This window comes from Salmo trutta, chromosome 35 (assembly GCF_901001165.1).
Source record: "Salmo trutta chromosome 35, fSalTru1.1, whole genome shotgun sequence".
NCBI lineage: Eukaryota > Metazoa > Chordata > Actinopteri > Salmoniformes > Salmonidae > Salmo > Salmo trutta.
This window is the reverse complement of record NC_042991.1, coordinates 8,769,998-8,789,430: the sequence shown is the minus strand read 5'-3', so window position 1 is coordinate 8,789,430 and position 19,433 is coordinate 8,769,998. Positions and strand designations below refer to the sequence as shown.

The following is a 19,433-nucleotide window of genomic DNA, read 5'->3' as shown; positions in this document are numbered from 1 at the left end:
ATTTGCTGACCTGCCGCATGTGTCATGAGACATTTTTGACTCATGTCTCTTATCATTTGTGGTTGTGTATATTTGTATTATATCGTATTTTGTAAATTGTGTGAATCCCTTACTTTGTTTGTGGTTGGTAGTACCCTCCAAACTCGTCATTAAGCTCGAGACCCTGGGTCTCCACCCCGCCCTGTGTAACTGGGTCCTGGACTTCCTGACGGGTCGCCCCCAGGTGGTGAGGGTAGGTAACAACATCTCCACCCCGCTGATCCTCAACACAAGGGTGCGTTCTCAGCCCTGTACTCCCTGTTCACCCACGACTGCGTGGCCATGCACGCCTCCAACTCAATCATCAAGTTTGCAGACGACACTACAGTGGTAGGCTTGATTACCAACAACGACGAGACGGCCTACAGGGAGGAGGTGAGGGCCCTCGGAGTGTGGTGTCAGGGAAATAACCTCACACTCAATGTCAACAAAACAAAGGGGATGATTGTGGACTTCAGGAAACAGCAGAGGGAGCAGCCCCCTATCTACATTGACGGGACAGTGGTGGAGAGGGTGGAAAGTTTTAAGTTCCTCGGCCTACACATCACGGACAAACTGAAATGGTCCACCCACCCACACAGACAGCGTGGTGAAGAAGGCGCAGCAGCGCCTCTTCAACCTCAGGAAGCTGAAGAAATTCGGCTTGTCACCAAACACAAACTTTTACATATGCACAATCGAGAGCATCCTGTCGGGCTGTATCACCGCCTGGTACGGCAGCTGCTCCGCCCATAACCGTAAGGCTCTCCAGAGGGTAGTGAGGTCTGCACAACGCATCACCGGGTGCAAACTACACCACCCGATGTCACAGGAAGGCCAAAAAGATCATCAAAGACAACAACCACCCGAGCCACTGCCTGTTCACCCCGCTATCATCCAGAAGGCGAGGTCAGTACAGGTGCTTCAAAGCTGGGACCGAGAGACTGAAAAACAGCTTCTATCTCAAGGCCATCAGACTGTTAAACAGCCATCACTAACATTGAGTGGCTGCTGCCAACATACTGACTTGATCAACTTATCACTAGCCACTTTAAACAATGCCACTTTATATAATGTTTACATACTCTACATTACTCATCTCATATATATATACTGTACTCTATACCATCTACTGCATCTTGCCTATGCGTTCGGCTATCACTCATTCATATATTTTTATGTACATATTCGTATTCATTCCTTTACACTTGTGTGTATAAGGTAGTTGTTGTGGAATTGTTAGGTTATATTACTTGTTAGATATTACTGCACGGTCGGAACTAGAAGCACAAGCATTTCGCTACACTCACATTAACATCTGCTAACCATGTGTATGTGACAAATAAAATTTGATTTGATTTGTTGGCCCTAACATTTGTTTGTCCATAGTTGTTTTTCTCATAGTAGTTGGACTTCACAATAACATAGTTCCTCTTCTGTTGTCATTCAGGGCAGGAGGATAGACTACAGATGCTTGCTGGCTCTGTTAAAGTCATGTCAGTGACTCTGCAGCTAACTGTGCTCTTGGACTATTTCTCTTCTCGTGTTTTCATTAATATGTGAGGCAATCATTTGAGGAAACAATACAAGTTAGTGTTGCAACACAAGTTTTATTCAGAGTAAGAGATGTCAACACCAGCGTGATAAAAATCGTACAAACTTCACAATTTCAAATGAAATATCACAGCAACTTGTGATCTTAAACATACAAAATTAAAGATCAACAAAAATCATGCCATGTGGTACCAAAATTAAGTTGGAAAGTTTGCAAGAGGGAGAGAGGGGACAGGGGAAAGGATAGAAGGAAATTAATGTTGTATAAAAAACCTTTCATCAAAGCATTACTCGAAATAAATCGTAATCGTAGCAGTTTAATCAATTGATGAATTCACAAATATTCATATGAAAATTCTTCTGCACTCTAGCATGTGACATGTTAGTGTTCTCTATGTAAATAATCACAGATAACCTTTTACATTTGTTATTACAATATGTACTGACTGTTGGTGAGTAGGACATTTGTGCTTAAAATTCCCATTTCCTTTGTATCAGTAAGAATAATTGACTAAAGAAAATAGTACAAGCTGTCGATCTATCTATAGCGTTACTTTATTGGCAAGAAGCTGCAGACACAAAGCTTTAGACACAGGCATATGGAGTCATATGGAATGTGGACCTCAAGTCTAGTAGGAGGTCCAAAGAGATGCTTTGAAGTGTGAGATCAGGTCAATGACTAGCTAAGCCTATAGCACCCTCATGTTGACTATCAAGAAGGGATGTCTGAGTTGAACTTGGACTCACTCAGCTCTAAGTCTCGCGGCTGCATTTAGACAGGCAGCCCAATTGTGATATTTCTTTCACTAATTTGTTGTTTGACAAATCAGATCAGTTCCCGAAAAGATCTGACGTGAAAAGATCTATGTGATTGGTCAAAAGACCAATTACTTGAAAAAATATCAGAATTGGACCGCCTGTCTAAACGCAGTCCTGGACTTCACACTCTAGGCTACTTCCAAGGACAGTACGTCTTAGATACTGTTGCCATATACAGTCATTTAAATTAAAATAATGATCTCTATTTATTGATATAATTGGGACATACTCCCCATGATGTGCATGCACAATAAACTGTATTAAGAACACACATATAATCCATTATTAGAGTCATCTTCAGCAAGTGCATGTCACATGGTTATGCCAATTTGTATAGGAAATGGAATTATTAATAAGTAAATACTATGTAAGGGTAAATTTGTTGCAGTTGGCTGATGATTAAAAGGTTATGGCATTATAGGGGGCTGACATTGACACTCACATTGCATTATAATGGTGTTTTTAAGTACTATGAAAACATTTATTGAGGGTGTCCCATAGAAAGGGATAGCAATTTCCTCATGAAATTGTCATCAATCATAGAAACGCTAGTAAATCGTGGACCACTATTACCAATATCACTCCCGTTATTCTTTGCTTTTATAATAGATATCAATAAAGTTTTTTACCAATAGATCCATTTTTAGGACAGAATCAAAAAGCAATCTTTAGCTCGTGTCATGTTGTGTGGCTCAGACACATACTATGCATGATTGCAAAGACATTTCTACTGAACAAGTGCAATAATATACTATGATAAATGGGGGACATTGACCCTGTAAGTCCAGCTCATCAATCAGCCTTTATAAAGATAACTTTTCTAGAAAACTTCCGACCATCAATTTGACCCTTCAAGTACCTCTTTAAGTTTCAATAAAAACATCAAAACAAAGGTGTTCCTGTGCAAAATTGAACATGAGAGAACGAAACTCATAAACTCATCCATCTTTCATTTTGGAACTGATCGCCGCATGATGAATCCCGAAAACATGATTGTATTAAAAGATTTATACAAAACTTAATACATTTACATTTAGTAAAAAGATTTATCAGCTCTGCTAATTTTATTTATAAGAAATTGCATATACCCAAACTTTTTTTCTATATAGATTGCATCCCATATCTAAACAAGTGATTTAATCATTGTTATACCAATATTGCTGATAAGTTGTCCTACTAGCTATTCAATAAGGTTTACGATTAAAATAAATTAGTAACGCTAGATTGTCTCCTACATTTCCCATAGCCATTGGTCATCCCGCTCTGTGTTTGAAATGGAAATAGTTTAACAGCACAGATTACTAAGACTTTTTATTTCTAACTTAATGAAGTACAGTCCATTCTAGATGATGGGAGTTGCACCACTTAGTTTCCGTCTCATGATGTTTGAAATTTGTCATATTTATACATAGTTTCTTCTCGTACTTTATTTAAACATAGACATTATTATTAGTCTCCACACAAACCACCGAAGACAAAGAGTTTTTTCAAACATTGTTACAAAAATCGATACATTTACAACCATTAAACAATCTTCACACCAAATGTATTTTTTTGTATTCTATTAAATCACAAAAAGAAACGCTTATCTAAAAATGATTGCTCCTCACATTGCCCTCATCTGGCTCCCGACCCATGGGACTCAGCTTAGTCCTTTTTATCAATAAGCGTTCAAATAATGAATGAAACAAGCTTACAATTAATAAATACATACACACAAAAATGTGCATACATTAGCAGCTATAAACAGTACACAGCGTTATATTAGGTCATATGAAAATGTACAAAACGTGTATGTCCTTTTAAACTTTTGCCATTGAGAACTATTTTTAAAGCAAGGCAAAAATATCAAAACCATGGAGCTCAGAGCATAACAGTGTGATAAAAGAAACATGATGGTAATTTACAGCAGCAAAAAAAATCCTGATCCATTCTCTCTTTTGACCCTTTTTTGTCGCTTTAACATCATTTGATTTAGCCTCGGACAGTGCCTTTTTGGCAGGTAGATAGGCTACTACACTTGGATGCCTTGCACCGCTTGTTTGATGTTCTCCAATAGGGCCTTGTTCTCTGGACTCTGGTATTGGTCCTGATGGGTGTACATATCTGTCAAAGTATTCACATAACTATCAAAGTTTTGTTCATTCATTGGCTCCTGTGAGGGGGGAAAAGACTCCAATGAGGAAAATGGTACATACGCAATCAGATTCAGTCGGATTTCATATTGATGATCAATTCATTTTCTTTCAAAGAGAAGGGAAAGGAGGGAAGAGAAATTGTTTAGGGAAGGACACTGACAGCTGCAAACATTCTAAGGACAGTATGGTCACTAGGGATGTACTAAGTGTATACAATACTTCATCAATTTCATAAAATGAAACCATTTACATAGTCCTATGTACACTACAGTTGATCTAATGCAGCTCCAAAACATGCAAAGTCAGTGTAGATTGATTTGAGCAACTCATAGAAGGCATGATGGTTGATGCTTATCTCATGGAGACAAAATGATGACTGACATCACATAAGTAAACTAATGTAATGTGTGCAGCAAGTGAGATGTAGGAGTTGTGGGAGCCATTTCTCAGGTAGGTGCACACACTGTAACAGTAGCATGAGCAGACAGACAGACAGACAGACAGACAGACAGACAGACAGACAGACAGACAGACAGACAGACAGACAGGCAGGCAGGCAGGCAGGCAGGCAGGCAGGCAGGCAGGCAGGCAGGCAGACAGACAGACATTGAATATGCAATAGCAGACTGAACATACTCGCTTCCTTGACTGTGACTGTGTTATAACTGTGTAAATATGGCTCGTGGTGTTACTCCATCACGACCACTTCCTTGTCAGCAACAAAATTCTTCTAAGAAGCCACAAAACGTCTCTCTAAATATGACCAAACCATTGAATCGTAGTATAACGCAGCAACATGTATGGACAATTGTGATGCATAAACACCACAGAGAGTGTTCACGAGTATAGGAGGAAGACTTAAGGGAGGAGATGATAGTGCAGAAGAAACGGATAATAATTAGACTATGAAAAGGAGTCTCTTACTCTGTGGGGCATCTGTAAACAGCAGCTATGTTTAACTGGGGCCTCTTTCTGTGGCATCGGTTTCTACAGGAAGAGGTGTGAAGAGAATAGAGATAGATATAATTCTATTAGCCTGCTGTACAAAAGGGAGCAAAATTCTAGCCTGGTCGCAGATATTTTTGTGCTCTCTTGCTAATAGTTATTTTCAGAACGTTTGGCATAACAATGACTATAGCGGTTGGCTATAACACAAACAGAAATGGTTCCAGGCTAGCAAAATGCTTTATAACCCTACTAAAACGGGATCCCCTCACATTAATGGTTGGACAACAGGGAGCCATATTCAGAGGGAGAGATTTCATTTATTACTAAGCAACTTTGGCGCATTTTAAATCAAGCAATATCCAATCAGCCCTGTTCTTATTCATACGCAAGAGCTGTAATTGGATAATGCAGGCACATGACACGTCAAGGCAGCCATGGTTTATTTTTCAACTGAAACCAAGCAGGGGTGTGTGTGTGTGTGTGTGTGTTGGGGGGGGGGGGGATTATTAGATTAGATTATTAGTCTGTTAAAGGAAGTGTTGTAGCACAGAAGCATATGAACTGCTGAGAAAACAAGTGACAAACAGAAAGCAGCAGATGAAACAACCCAACTGTGTCATTGCAGTCGGCCCTTGTGTTGCAATGATTTGTCAAGCACATAACAAGGTAAGAGATGTCTTTTTTTTTGTTGAATTCTTGATGTGTTCTGTTTAAATGGCATCAACAAACAATCAATATGGAAATAAACATATCCAATTTGGTAGAATGAGTGGAATAAGCCACTACCATGATATGACCATGTCTTGTTTTCACTCATGTTACGTTGACTAATTTACTCCAAATGGCCCTGGGTTTCAACACTTGCAATCATGGAACGTCAAATTGGCATGCTTTCAACATAGCTTTTTTACCTAACCCCACCTCCTATTTCCCCATAAACCCATTCTTGATTCCTACGGCATCTTAGTTCGACGTGCTACAGTGCTTGTCCGACAGTAACTGTTGCAGGCTAAGTTGTGATGGTACTTACCATATGCGGGAGCTGGATATTAGCTAAGCTGTTGATGAGAGACTGGCTGAGGTTGGCTAGCTCGTGCAGCAGGGAATCATTCTGCTGCTCAATAACTTTGTTCTCCTCCTCTATGGACTTCAGGTTAGTCTCCATAGTCGTGATCTGGGAAAGGAGAGAAAGAAGTGCATTGAAGTTGATGAACCAGAGTGACTGACTGTTTGACAACTGACAACAGAGGGTTCTGTCTAACAACTGAGGGACTTCTTATAGATCCTTAGAAATGTACTGTGCTAGTCATATCACAGTTACTTGGGGGGATGAAACATCAAAATCAAGTTAAATGCGTTTGATCTAAGCTTTAGTCCAATATTTGCCCAAACTCAGCATGACCGACTGCCCTATAATAATTAATGAATGAATCTCGATTAAGTAATGCATGAATCTTACTTGTGTCCTAAGTTTAATCATGTCTGATTCCACTTGATTGTTTGATTCGTTTAGATCTTTGATTTCTGTATCCAGCTGTTTGATGTCCTCGTCATTTTCTATTCCTAGAAAAGGGGAAACATAAAATGCACTGTGGATTCAGCTTGAATATGTTTTGATAAAACCAGGAAGTGGCATAGTCAAGGGGCATTCTGACTGGTATTTGTGCCTGGTTATTACCTTTGCTTGCCCGTTGCTTGATTGTTAACATTTCTACCCCAGTCATTCTGGCTTTCTTCATGGCTGAGGTGGCACGGGGGCAACCGGAGAGACTGAGGAAAAAAGGCATATACACTACTGGTGAATAAAATCATATGACTCCAGCCCTGCTGGTCTCAACCATAATTGACATTATTGATCCAATACTTGGTTACATTTAGACACAGTTGCTCATCTACACCAGAGCCATGCAGAGCGCCACCCACCTCCGATGGGTCAGGAAGCTCCCGCTGACATGTCCTGATCCATCGCAGCCCGGGGTCGGGCACGACATGCCGTCTGTCTTCCCGGACTTCCATGCAAACTGGGAGCCGTTGACGTAGCCATCCTTCTGCCGCTTGGCCGCCAGGGGGCAGCCCGACGCGCTGCGGTGAGATGCGTATTTCCCCGTCACGTGACCCTGTCCATCACAGCCTGGGACTGGACACCTGCGGAGAGAAGGTGTCACAAAGGTCAGTCAGGTCACGACCTCGCTCTCCTCACTTGCAGCACACCTGTCCCTGGTAAATGTCATCCACACAATACAAAGACAACTAGAAAAAGATTAGCTCCTCTAATGAAAACTGTCTCCGGTTTATAGACATTTACCCGTGGTTCTACATTGTCCTTCAGAGTGACATTTGGGCTGATTAGAATTAGCACAGTGCGTCTGCGGGCCGCTCCACCCCGGCAGTGGAGAGGTCAGTGTTAATTATGATTGCAATGTTAATGATGATAGTACATCCAGTGAACCTCGCAGGGATAGAGGTGGCAGCAACAGCTGTGCAGAGATTGGGAGGTGATTGGTGAAAGGACACACAGTGAACTTTAGATGATTCGTGGCAAGGTCATATGCGTTTAACATTATGGCATTCCTTAAGTGGTGGAAAGGTAACCTTTACTGTACTGTACCCACTAGGTGTACTACACTGGCTGTAGAGAATCTGAGGTGAAATGCATGACTATGACTTCAAGAGAATACAGATGTATGATCTTAATTTGCTCACTCTTTTGTTGCTGAGAATTTTCCTGCATGGCAGGAAATGCAAGTTTGCAGTGTATTCAAGTTTTAAAAAGGCTTCTAAAGTTTGTACTTTTCACTTTAAAATGTCAGACTTGATTTGCCCTTGTGAAAAATGTATTAAACCCTGCAAAAAATGTCCATTAATTATAATCTGCATAATAACTCACATTTCCTGTTGCTGCAGGATTATTTTCCTGCTGTAGCAAACTGGCTCAAATTAAGATCCTACATCTGTATGTTGACAAATTTACCAAGATGCTATACTACTATCCGTTCCAACCATCACCTAATTGGCTCCTGGTCGTCCTTGTCCTCCTTGCTGTGCAGTATCTTGATCCCGCTCTTCTTCGCCCGTGGACAGCCTGACAGACTAGAGGGGAAAGGTCTTGTGCAGTTCACTACCATCTTAAGAGTATGAGTACAACATCAGTGCATTTGCAGTTCATCAAAAGACAAATCACATCTCAGAATGATAGCTCTGTAAAGTTGGTATCAGATGATTTCAAGACATACCATGTAACCTATACAAATACACTACTGTTCAAAAGTTTGTGGTCACTTGTTTTTGAAAGAAAAGCAAATTTTTTTGTCGATTCAAATAACATCAAATTAATCAGAAATACAGTGTAGACATTGTTCATGTTGTAAATGACTATTGTAGCTGGAAATGGCTGATTTTTAATGGAATATCTACATAGGCGTACAGAGGCCCATTATCAGCAACCATCACTCCTGTGTTCTAATGGCACGTTGTGTTAGCTAATCCAAGTTTATCATTTTAAAAGGCTAATTGATCATTAGAAAACCCTTTTGCAATTATGTTAGCACAGCTGAAAACTGTTGTCCTGATTAAAGAAGCAATACAACTGACCTTCTTTAGACTAGTGGAGTATCTGGAGCATCAGCATTTGTTGGTTTGATTACAGGCTCAAAATGTCCAGAAACAAATAACTTTCTTCTGAAACTCGTCAGTCTATTCTTGTTCTGAGAAATGAAGGCTATTCCATGCGAGAAATTGCCAAGAAACTGAAGATCTCAAACAACGCTGTGTACTACTCCATTCACAGAACACCGCAAACGGGCTCTAACCAGAATAGAGAGAGGAGTGGGAGGCCACGGTGCACAACTGAGCAAGAGGACAAGTACATTAGAGTGTCTAGTTTGAGAAACAGAAGCCTGACAAGTCCTCAACTGGCAGCTTCATTAAATAGTACCCGCAAAACACCAGTCTCAACGTCAACAGTGAAGAGGCGACTCCGGGATGCTGGCCTTCTAGGCAGAGTTCCTCTGTCCAGTGTCTGTGTTCTTTTGCCCATCTTAATCTTTTATTTTTATTGGCCAGTCTGAGATATGGCTTTTTCTTTGCAACTCTGCCTAGAAGGCCAGCATCCTGGAGTCGCCTCTTCACTGTTGACGTTGAGACTGGTGTTTTGCGGGTACTATTTAATGAAGCTGCCAGTTGAGGACTTGTGAGGCGTCTGTTTCTCAAACTAGTGCTTTTCTTTCAAAAACAAGGACATTTCTAAGTGACCCCAAACTTTTGAACGGTAGTGTACACGCATATACGGTAACAAATGACTATCAGAGCTCAGTGAAACTGAAAATAGAGAAGTCTAAACAATCCACACACCAATACAACTGTCAGGTACGCACTACAAAATAGGTAATATACTATATATGTATCTATGCATCACTGTCTTCTACAATCTGAAATGTTTGGGGCTGCTGAATATACTACGTGGCTTTTTGTCATTATGATGGGTTGCAAGCTACCTCCTGTGCGAGGCGTAGTTCCCAGTGATGTGTCCAGATCCGTCACATGCCGGAGTGGGACACCTGGGACAGAGGGGACAAGGAGAGTGACTACAGGGGATAGGGTAATACCAAAGCTGACAGCATCAACACTTATCCGGCTATTGGTCTGCTAGGCTACGTAAAGACTAAAATATAGAATGCACAATTGTCTATCAGAGACACTGGAGAAATAGGGTTATGCTTACTTGAGGTCTTGGGCATTGGTTGTCATCATACTGCGGATGCTTTTGTCAGCTAACTGGCAGTTTGAGAGACTAGAGAACACACAGCCATACAATGATAACGTCAGATGTGGAAAGTGATCACTAGCTAACGAGGGTATAATGAATGTCAAGTAGTAAAAACGGGATGACAAAATAAGCTTGTTTTGGTCTTACGTGATGAGTTCCTTCTTGCCCTCCTTGCAGGCAGAGTACTTGTGTTTGGGGCTGGGCATGGTCACGTCCCCTCCATAGTGCTGCTCATCCAGAAGGTCCTGGAATGGGTCCAGGTCATCGACCTGGTGGAGGGATGAAAAAAAGGAAGACTACATCATGTCATCATGTAGCCTATGACCATAACATTGGCATATTCACACATCCTACATTTTTCAATTAGTACACGATTACAATTAATACTCATATTCACATCCCACACATCTCATATCCCAATTTTTTCAATTGCTCAGCAAGATCCAATTTCTTGGTATCAAGCATCCCGAAGAAACCCTCTCCCCTCTCCCCTCAATCTCAATGCTCCTGCCCCCCTGAAAAGGTTTCATCCATGCCTTATTAGCGAGCCCAATTACGGTTACGACTACACCCCTTCAACTTCAAGCTTTTTAATCTGACGTTGCGAGTGTATCGATTTACTGCATGCTTTGTGTAATATCAGAGATTCAAAGTGCAACGTGTAAAGATGATCTATCAGGCACTAACTATATAATGCTGCTGAGCCTTAATGTATCTCACAAACCATGAATCCACAATTGTGTGTGTCAATCAGTCAGTGGGTGAATCTCAAATGTATTTCCTTGATTCCACTTCTCCTCTTTCCTTTCCTCCTTCTCAGAGGGGAGCAACCTCAGATCTTCTGCTCCAATGTGCTTTGGGAAGGAGACGATGAGGGAGGATGTGAGGTATCAAGGAAAACAATTGAGATTCACTCATTGAGTCAATGCAGTACCGGTAGGATCAACTAGATGTCAGTGAAAGACTATCAGTGGATACTGGATACCCCCCAAATCAAATCACCATTACCTGTGTGCTGCCAGTCTATGGCTCATTAAGGAATATTGAACACTCGCAGGGAGTAAAATATTTTCTGGATAAGCCACCTTTGAAAATTGCCTCCACTGCAAGAGACCATTGGAATATAATAGAGGACTATTCTGTTCAATAGATTTCAATTTTGAACACAAAAAAACACATTACCCCATAACTACATTACCCATAATGCTGCGGCCCTTCCCCATACCTCTTTGTGATCATCGTCAGTGATGCGCTTGATCTTGGTGTAATCCACGGGCAGGTCCCAGCAGTCGGCCTCACTCATCTGGTAGCAGCGGCTGCTGTTTAGCAGGGCCTGCCGCTGGGGGGACATGGGCTGCAGGGGCGTCAGCACCGTGCCACTCCCCTCAGGACCCCCAGGCTGCCCACGGCTCACACTCAGGTCCAGGGTACTGTTGTCATCCACGTCCCCATCAGGACTCTTTCAGAGAGAGGGAGGGATGGAGGGAGGGATCAAGAGAGAAGGGGGAGAGAAAGGTAAATAGAATAAAGAAAGATGAGAAGGAGAAGAGAGCAAGGGAGCACGATAAATAGATTGTAGGAGGTAAAGAGGAGAGAGAGAGAATGGAGAGGGTTGATAGAGGGAAAGAAGCAGAGAGAGAAAGCGAGGGAGAGACTAATTACTCCTCCTCTTTGGCCCACTCTGCAGCCCGCACTGTGGTGGAGAGGAGATTAATGTACAACACAGGGAATATCCCCGCGGCGCTCTGATGATGATGATGATGATGACGATGGTGCACACAGAGACAGACTGCGCCAGAGCAAGACCATGTCCTCACAGAGAGGTCACTCTCTCTTGCCTCTGCACAGGGGGCATGATTACTAGAAAGAGACCGAGAGAGGGAGTGTGAGAGCGAGAGAGAGAGCGCGGCAACTGAAACGCTCATTGATCCATTCCAGGCTGTCTTAAAAAGCCAAGGGCTCCAGTCCACCGCGCCCAATGCATCTCTTTGTCTCACAGTGTTAGATACTATACTGCTCTCATGGCTGTGCTTGCCCTGCACCGGGGCTCTAAATTAAAAAATATATATTGGCAGCACCAGTGTACCATTGGTAGCATAACATCAAATTTAGGAGCACCAGAAAATACGGTTTTATTCCATCTACTGAGATATATCCTATGTGAATTCTAGTTACTTCTGAAGTACATGTTGTGCCCTAGAATAAAAAAAAATTGTAACCATGTAAATACATTTGTTGATATAAAGAAAGCTAAAATGTTGATACAAATACTTGTCATTGAAATTAAAAAGTCATTCGTGGAATATTAGGTTTCTACATTGTGTAAAAGCACTATTTTCCTATTGAGATGCATTGCATTGAATATTGTGCACTGTCTCTTTAAGAATGTCAAGTTTGTGATGATGACATGCAAGATATCTGACTTGTATTCATTGCTATGACTATTGATCTCCTCAAGAAGCTATCCCCTTTCCTTTCTTTCTGTGTCCCCAAATGTTTGGACATACTGGAAAGTTACCAGGTTGTTAGCTAGCTATTTAATGAGGTAACAAACATGACTGAACAAGGTGTAAAACAAATGCGGCCCGCAAGTCGTTTTAGAATGGCCCACGACATGGTTTGTGAATGTAAAATATATATATACTGTATATATTTAGGATTTTTTCTTCCAGGGTGATCCCAAATTAAAACTCCAGGTCAAACAGCAAAATATTTTGCCAAATTGGTCGCTCTTTAGAGCAGGCTGTACCCCATAATGTAATGAATGTGCCGCACACAGAATCACAGGACGCCAGGCCCGACTGCATTATTCTGTAATAAGCAAAGCAGCAAAGCCTAAATAATATGGTATAGAAAAGCCTCTGACACCTAACCTTGTGGAGGAGGCCTCTGACTCATTGTTGACTGACTCAGACAAGGGCCCACTTTTCACTAGAACTGACTCAGGGTGGCAGTAAGGAAGATATAATATCCCTATTTTGTCAGAGACATAATGCAAATGTAGGCTGATAGATTGAAAGAGCAATAAAGAAAGCAGCAAAGATAAGAGAAATAAATAGACTGAAAGGGAGAAAGATAGGGGAAATAAATAGACTGAAAGGGAGATAGATAGGGGAAATAAATAGACTGAAAGGGAGATAGATAGGGGAAATAAATAGACTGAAAGGGAGAAAGATAGGGGAAATAAATAGACTGAAAGGGAGATAGATAGGGGAAATAAATAGACTGAAAGGGAGAAAGATAGGGGAAATAAATAGACTGAAAGGGAGATAGATAGGGGAAATAAATAGACTGAAAGGGAGAAAGATAGGGGAAATAAATAGACTGAAAGGGAGAAAGATAGGGGAAATAAATAGACTGAAAGGGAGAAAGATAGGGGAAATAAATAGACTGAAAGGGAGAAAGATAGGGGAAATAAATAGACTGAAAGGGAGATAGATAGGGGAAATAAATAGACTGAAAGGGAGAAAGATAGGGGAAATAAATAGACTGAAAGGGAGAAAGATAAGAGAAATAAATAGACTGAAAGGGAGAAAGATAGGGGAAATAAATAGACTGAAAGGGAGAAAGATAGGGGAAATAAATAGACTGAAAGGGAGAAAGATAAGAGAAATAAATAGACTGAAAGGGAGAAAGATAGGGGAAATAAATAGACTGAAAGGGAGAAAGATAGGGGTGGAGAAAGAGAGCGAGAGCAGTGAGGGAGAAAGAGGGACAGAAAAGGAGGGCGGAAAGACAGAGTGAGTGAAGGGACGAAAGGCTCAGAGAAAGAGAGATAAAGAGAGAGAAGGGATGTTGGACAGAGAGCGAGAGAGAGAGAGAGAGAGAGAGAGAGAGAGAGAGAGAGAGAGAGAGAGAAAAAGCAAGAGAGAGCTACGCAACGCCCCAGAGGCGGAGCTGGAGCCTGCCGGGTGAGTGTGAGCATGAGTCTGGGGCGTAGTCCTCCCTACCTGGGAGAGGAGATCCTGGGGCTTGCCTCCCAGGCCGTGGGGCATCTCCCTGCAGCGCGTGGACAGGTTGAGGATGGCCGTGGCGGCCATGTGGGCAGCCTCCATGTCGTGTGTATAGTCGAAGCTGCTTTTGCTGCAGGTGCTGCTGGCGCTGCTGCCGCCCCCTCCCCCTCCGCAGCTCAGACTGCTGCTGCTGGGAGCGTAGCTGCTCGTCGTGCTGCTGGCTGGGCTCTTACAGTAGCGCTTGGCTGCAGGGAGGGAGCACACCATACAGATCATACACAGACATATAGACACACATACGGTATACACATACAGTGCAGCCATCAGGGACAAGACATCATCCATGCACACACACACCCACACACACATACAGTACACAGATAAAGTCACACACAATGACGGCGAAGGCCAGATTTTGGCCCCGTCAATTTAAAAAAATTCAGAGATGTATAGAAGACATGAAATATAGAAAAATGTAAAGAATATATCTATATATATATATATATATACACACATTCTGTATATATAGATATAGATAGAAAGATAGGTAGATTGATAATTTCTAACACCTACAGAGAAGTCTTCCAGTGGATGGTTTGCTCCACGGTGTATGCTGTGTCAGAGCAAATGATTGTGCGCTTGGTTGGAGAACGAGGCGAGGGAGACAGAGATGGAGAGCGCGAGGAGAGCGCTAGGAGGGAGAGAGAGAGAGCGCGAGCGAGAGGGATGGGAGCGGTGCGACAAGTGAATACGGGCTTCACAGTAAGGGTTTGTAGGCAGCAGAGTGTGTGAGCGAGCGGGGGAAACCAGAAACCTGCCCTAAAAGCATCTCTCCACGCTACAGGGAGAGAAAAACCTTGCATCCAGCAGCTTGAAAATGCATCAGGGCCAAGGAAATGGGCTGTGTTCTATATTTATCTACAATCCGGAATGGGGTTGTTCCATCTAATATGAACTATGCCATGCAGTATCAAATGGATGGAAATTAAATATAGCCTCAAAAATGGGGTTTTAGGAATAGACATTTCAATCGTTTCTTTGCATTGTATATGTGTTGCATAGAGTTATTCAACACATTTACCTCATTGTCTTAGCAGTGATCTAGAACCTGGGAGTAATGTTTGTGTTCCTGTCTGTGTTTGTGCATGTGTGTGTGCGCCTGCATGCGTGTGCCAACATGCGTGCTTGCATGTGTGTGTGTGTGTGTGCGTGCATACATGAGAGTGCATAGGCAGTCATCCCCTACCATCATATCCCTTAGATGAGAAGTCCCGTCCTTGGGGCTTGGGAACCAGGCCTCTCTTCCCCCCACCGTAGATGTGTTGCTGGCTGTCGTAGCCTTGGCCGTAGTCGAAGCTGGTCTTGGAGTACTTCTCCAGCTCCTTGGCCAGGTTGGAGCGCGGCGTGCTGGTGGAGACGTTATTTTTGTAACCGTACTGTGGGATCTCCAGCTGTTTCACAAAGCACATTGGCCTGGAAGATAACCATGGACAGGGGGGCGGTGTTTGTGTACACGCGGTGAGAGCGGTCTGACTGTCTGACTGCATGGTGTAATTCCTCACTGAACCACTAGGGGGACGTCATTTGTAAGAGCAAAATCATGAGAGCTACTACGGTCGGCTATGTCCTGTCTATTGTACGTAGAATGTACATGATGTTACCGTATGTTCTCCCTTTCTACGTCTATATGAGGTATGAGAGATTGATGCAGGTCAGAGGATACATTCACGGCTACCAGGAATGCACTGGGATGAGCGGGGAGGCTGGGGGAGTGGTGGTCATGTGATGAGGGTGTGAGTGAGTACCTCAGCACACGGTCTGAAGCCTGGTTGGACTTGGGGCCCCCGTCACATGGGATGTGCTTCTCCTGGACTTTAACCATCTTCTCTGCAGCAGCGATGGGGCACCCCGAGAGACTGCAACAGCATTCACAAAACAGAGTGAGGCCTAATTGGCCAGAGCACGCACACACATGCACACGCATACGCATGCATGTACGTATGCAAGCAAACACACACACACACACACACACACACACACACACACACACACACACACACACACACACACACACACACACACACACACAGACACACAGTCTGCCTCACTGATAACAGACACATCCAGTCAATCAACTAAATTTGGCTTTGATTTAAACAGAATTGCAAATCTTTTGCTATACGATGGGGCCCCATGTATGAATTATGTATTTTCGATGGCCTAGTTCTTAATTGCAAAGCCGGAGCTTTGCAGATACATGTTATTGGCTGCCTGGGCAAGAGGGGCTGCTGAGCTTCAGAGAGATCCTCTTAGCTATTTACCTCAGTCTTTTCCGGCATTCTGGGTAGGCACAGTGGGGAGAACTGATTCACCACAATGCCAGCTACTGTTCAGCCTCATCTTTTCCCCTATCACCTCTCCCCCTCTCGCTTCCTCATCCTCTATTTTCTCCTTGTTTTATTCCCCTTTCTCCCTCACATTTGCACCTCTTACAGTATATGACAGTATTTTTTTCAAACGAACCTGGACTCAGTGGTAGACATAGTAAACATAGTAATTGTAAAACCGGGACACTCCAACCAGTATGATATGTTAAGTTTTGTATGGTATGTATTAATTAGTGGATGTCCAGCATCCATTTTATATGATATGTTACGGATTCCAATTGGTACAATATGTTAAGAATTGCAATTTGTACATTATGTTACGAATTCCAATTTGTTGTGGCTAACGTTAGCTAGGTGGCCAATGCTAACATTAGCTAGGTGCTAATGTTAGCTGGCTAAAGGTTAGGGGTTAAAGTTAGGGTTAAGATTAGGAGTTAGGTTAACGGGTAAAGGTTAGGGTTAGGGAAAGGGTTAGCTAACATGCTAAGTAGTTGCAAAGTAGCTAAAAAGTAGTAAGTAATTGCAAAGTTGCTAATTAGGTACAATGCTAAAGTTATCTGTGATCAGAATTGAACACGCAACCTTTGGGTTGCTAGACGTTTGCGTTATACGCCTACCCATCCGGCACGACCAACCATCCTACTATAGTTTTTGCCTTAAGTAACCTTCTGTCTTGTGTAACCATACCAAACGTAACATATCATACTAATTTGATTTGATTTATGTTTACTATGTTACGTCTAGTTTATGAGACCAGGCTGTTCATACACATACAAATCAGTTGTTCTCACAAACAAACCGTCGCTGCTTTTGTGTGTGAGACGAATGTGGTGCCGGGGGCATCTCCTAATCATTTCATATCCACGCGTGAAATAAAAATGTTATACGGCCAGCCCCGTAACACACACACACACTCGCATACAGACACACGCATTTCAAAGTGTCAGAGAAATCTGTGAGGACCATGTGACAACCTGACAGAAGGACTGCTGTCAGTATCATAGTTTCCATGACAACAGCGAGGAGGAGAGAAACGAGAGACACAAAAGCTATACATGTCAAATTTTTTTCTCCATTTTGTTATGCACTGCTCCCCAATACTCCTAATGACTACACAGTGTGTGTGTGCCAGTCCCACAAGATGTGTTCTATATAACATGGCCTACAGCAACTGCGGGTGGAGAGGGAGGTGTGTGTTTGTGTGCGTGCTTGTGTGTGTGTGTGTGTATTCATAGTGTATGCCTTGTGTGTGATATTGTCTGCGTACCTACAGAATGTACAGTGCCTTTAGAATGTATTCACAACCCTTGACTTTTTCCACATTTTGTTGTGCTACAGACTGAATAAAAAAATATAAAAAATGTCACTGGCACTGCGTAGGCACACATGATATCCCATAACATAAAAGTGGAATTATGTTTTTCGAAATGTTTACAAATGAATAACAAATGAAAAGACCACACACATACAATTATCTGTAAGGTCCCTCAGTCGAGCAGTGAATTAATTACATTTTGGATCAATATACCCAGTCACTTCAAAGATACAGGCGTCCTTCCTAAGTCAGTTGCCGGAGAGGAAGGAAACCGCTTAGTCATTTCACAATGAGGCCAATGGTCACTTTAAAATAGTTACAGTTAGTTTAATGACTGTGATAGGAGAAAACTGAGGATGGATCAACAACATTGTAGTTACGCCACAATACTAACCTAATTGACAGAGAGAAAAGAAGGAAGCCTGTACAGAATAAAAAATGCTTCAAATTCACTTCTCGACTGAACATTTTATGTGTGTGGTACAGAGATGGGGTAGTCATTCAAAAACCACTATTATTGCACACAGAGTGAGTCCATACAACTTATTATGTGACAATTTTTCCTCCTATACTTATTTAGGCTTTTCATTTCTAATTGATTAGTAAAAAAATACAAATAAAATAATTACACTTTGACATTATGGGGTATTGTGTCTAGATCAGTGACACAAAGTCTCAATTCAGGCTGTAACACAACAAAATGTGTAAAACGTCAAGGGGTGTGAATACTGAAGGTACTGTACCTGCTGACAATAGATTCCTGACCCTGAGACACACCGTACCTAGACTCCTATGGCACCCCCACATATACCAGTTTTGAACCCTTTTTTGTCTTTCTTAGATCTTGGATAGAGATACCATTTTTATTATTATGTTCTATCAGACTATACATTGATTCCACTATTTTATTTCTTATTTTCTCTCCCAGTGCATGCTCTGTCTAGTTGCCAGCCACTCACCTGCGGTGGGAGTTCCTGTTGCTATTGACATGGCCACGCCCCGAGCAGCCAGGAGTAGGGCACTTTAGAACATTTTCATACATTGCAAGAACTTAGGACAGACGGGGAGAGGTGAGAGACAGCAAGGGGTTAGGAGCACCCAGAGTCAGTGGTTATTGTTCAACTATTATTAGGTCGTGAGCAGAGAAAGTGGCATGCACTGTTAAAAGGTAACGTTGATGCTCATGCAGGCAGCAGAAAAAGAATGGGTTCAATCAAGCGGCATTCAGAGGTAGTCGGGCATGTAGTTCGTCATTCGGCAGAATCTTGATAGACCAACCAGATTGAAAACGGTATCTAGGCAGACGTTAGCTGTACTAATTAATGTTACACAGTGCGTTATGTCCTTTACTGAAGCAGAATTAGAGGTACGTCTGGTCAACATAAGTAGTCTCACAAAGTGATGTGCATGCCATTAGGTATCTGATCTATGGAGGAGACATTACTTTGCATGCAGGCATGAGCAGTGATCAAGCAGGGTGAAAGTAAAGAAAGTGAGCGCGGCCCCATGCTGATCGGAAGACGACCTCATGTGTCA

General features: G+C 42.4%; 1 protein-coding gene across 10 annotated transcripts in view; it reads right to left on the bottom strand.

Annotated features, from left to right (window-relative positions):
* Nucleotides 1-1,608: 1,608 nt before the first annotated feature.
* Nucleotides 1,609-19,433, bottom strand: part of myt1la (myelin transcription factor 1-like, a) — a 47,623-nt gene continuing 29,798 nt past the window's right edge. For 2 of the 10 annotated variants that reach the window (XM_029733197.1, XM_029733196.1), the window contains exons 9-23: nucleotides 18,857-18,947; nucleotides 16,001-16,111; nucleotides 15,442-15,668; nucleotides 14,193-14,440; nucleotides 11,468-11,701; nucleotides 10,390-10,538; nucleotides 10,198-10,266; nucleotides 9,971-10,033; nucleotides 8,484-8,582; nucleotides 7,401-7,622; nucleotides 7,156-7,247; nucleotides 6,937-7,040; nucleotides 6,508-6,651; nucleotides 5,454-5,516; nucleotides 1,609-4,546 (exon numbers count right to left, since the gene is read on the bottom strand). In XM_029733197.1, coding sequence (XP_029589057.1) covers nucleotides 4,406-4,546; nucleotides 5,454-5,516; nucleotides 6,508-6,651; nucleotides 6,937-7,040; nucleotides 7,156-7,247; nucleotides 7,401-7,622; nucleotides 8,484-8,582; nucleotides 9,971-10,033; nucleotides 10,198-10,266; nucleotides 10,390-10,538; nucleotides 11,468-11,701; nucleotides 14,193-14,440; nucleotides 15,442-15,668; nucleotides 16,001-16,111; nucleotides 18,857-18,947 — 2,057 coding nt within the window. In that variant the 3' untranslated portion in view covers nucleotides 1,609-4,405. Of the gene's footprint in view, nucleotides 4,547-4,566; nucleotides 4,635-5,453; nucleotides 5,517-6,507; nucleotides 6,652-6,936; nucleotides 7,041-7,155; nucleotides 7,248-7,400; nucleotides 7,623-8,483; nucleotides 8,583-9,970; nucleotides 10,034-10,197; nucleotides 10,267-10,389; nucleotides 10,539-11,467; nucleotides 11,702-14,192; nucleotides 14,441-15,441; nucleotides 15,669-16,000; nucleotides 16,112-18,856; nucleotides 18,948-19,433 lie in introns of those variants that run through there. The other 8 variants (XM_029733198.1, XM_029733199.1, XM_029733200.1 and 5 more) reach the window with 8 other exon arrangements.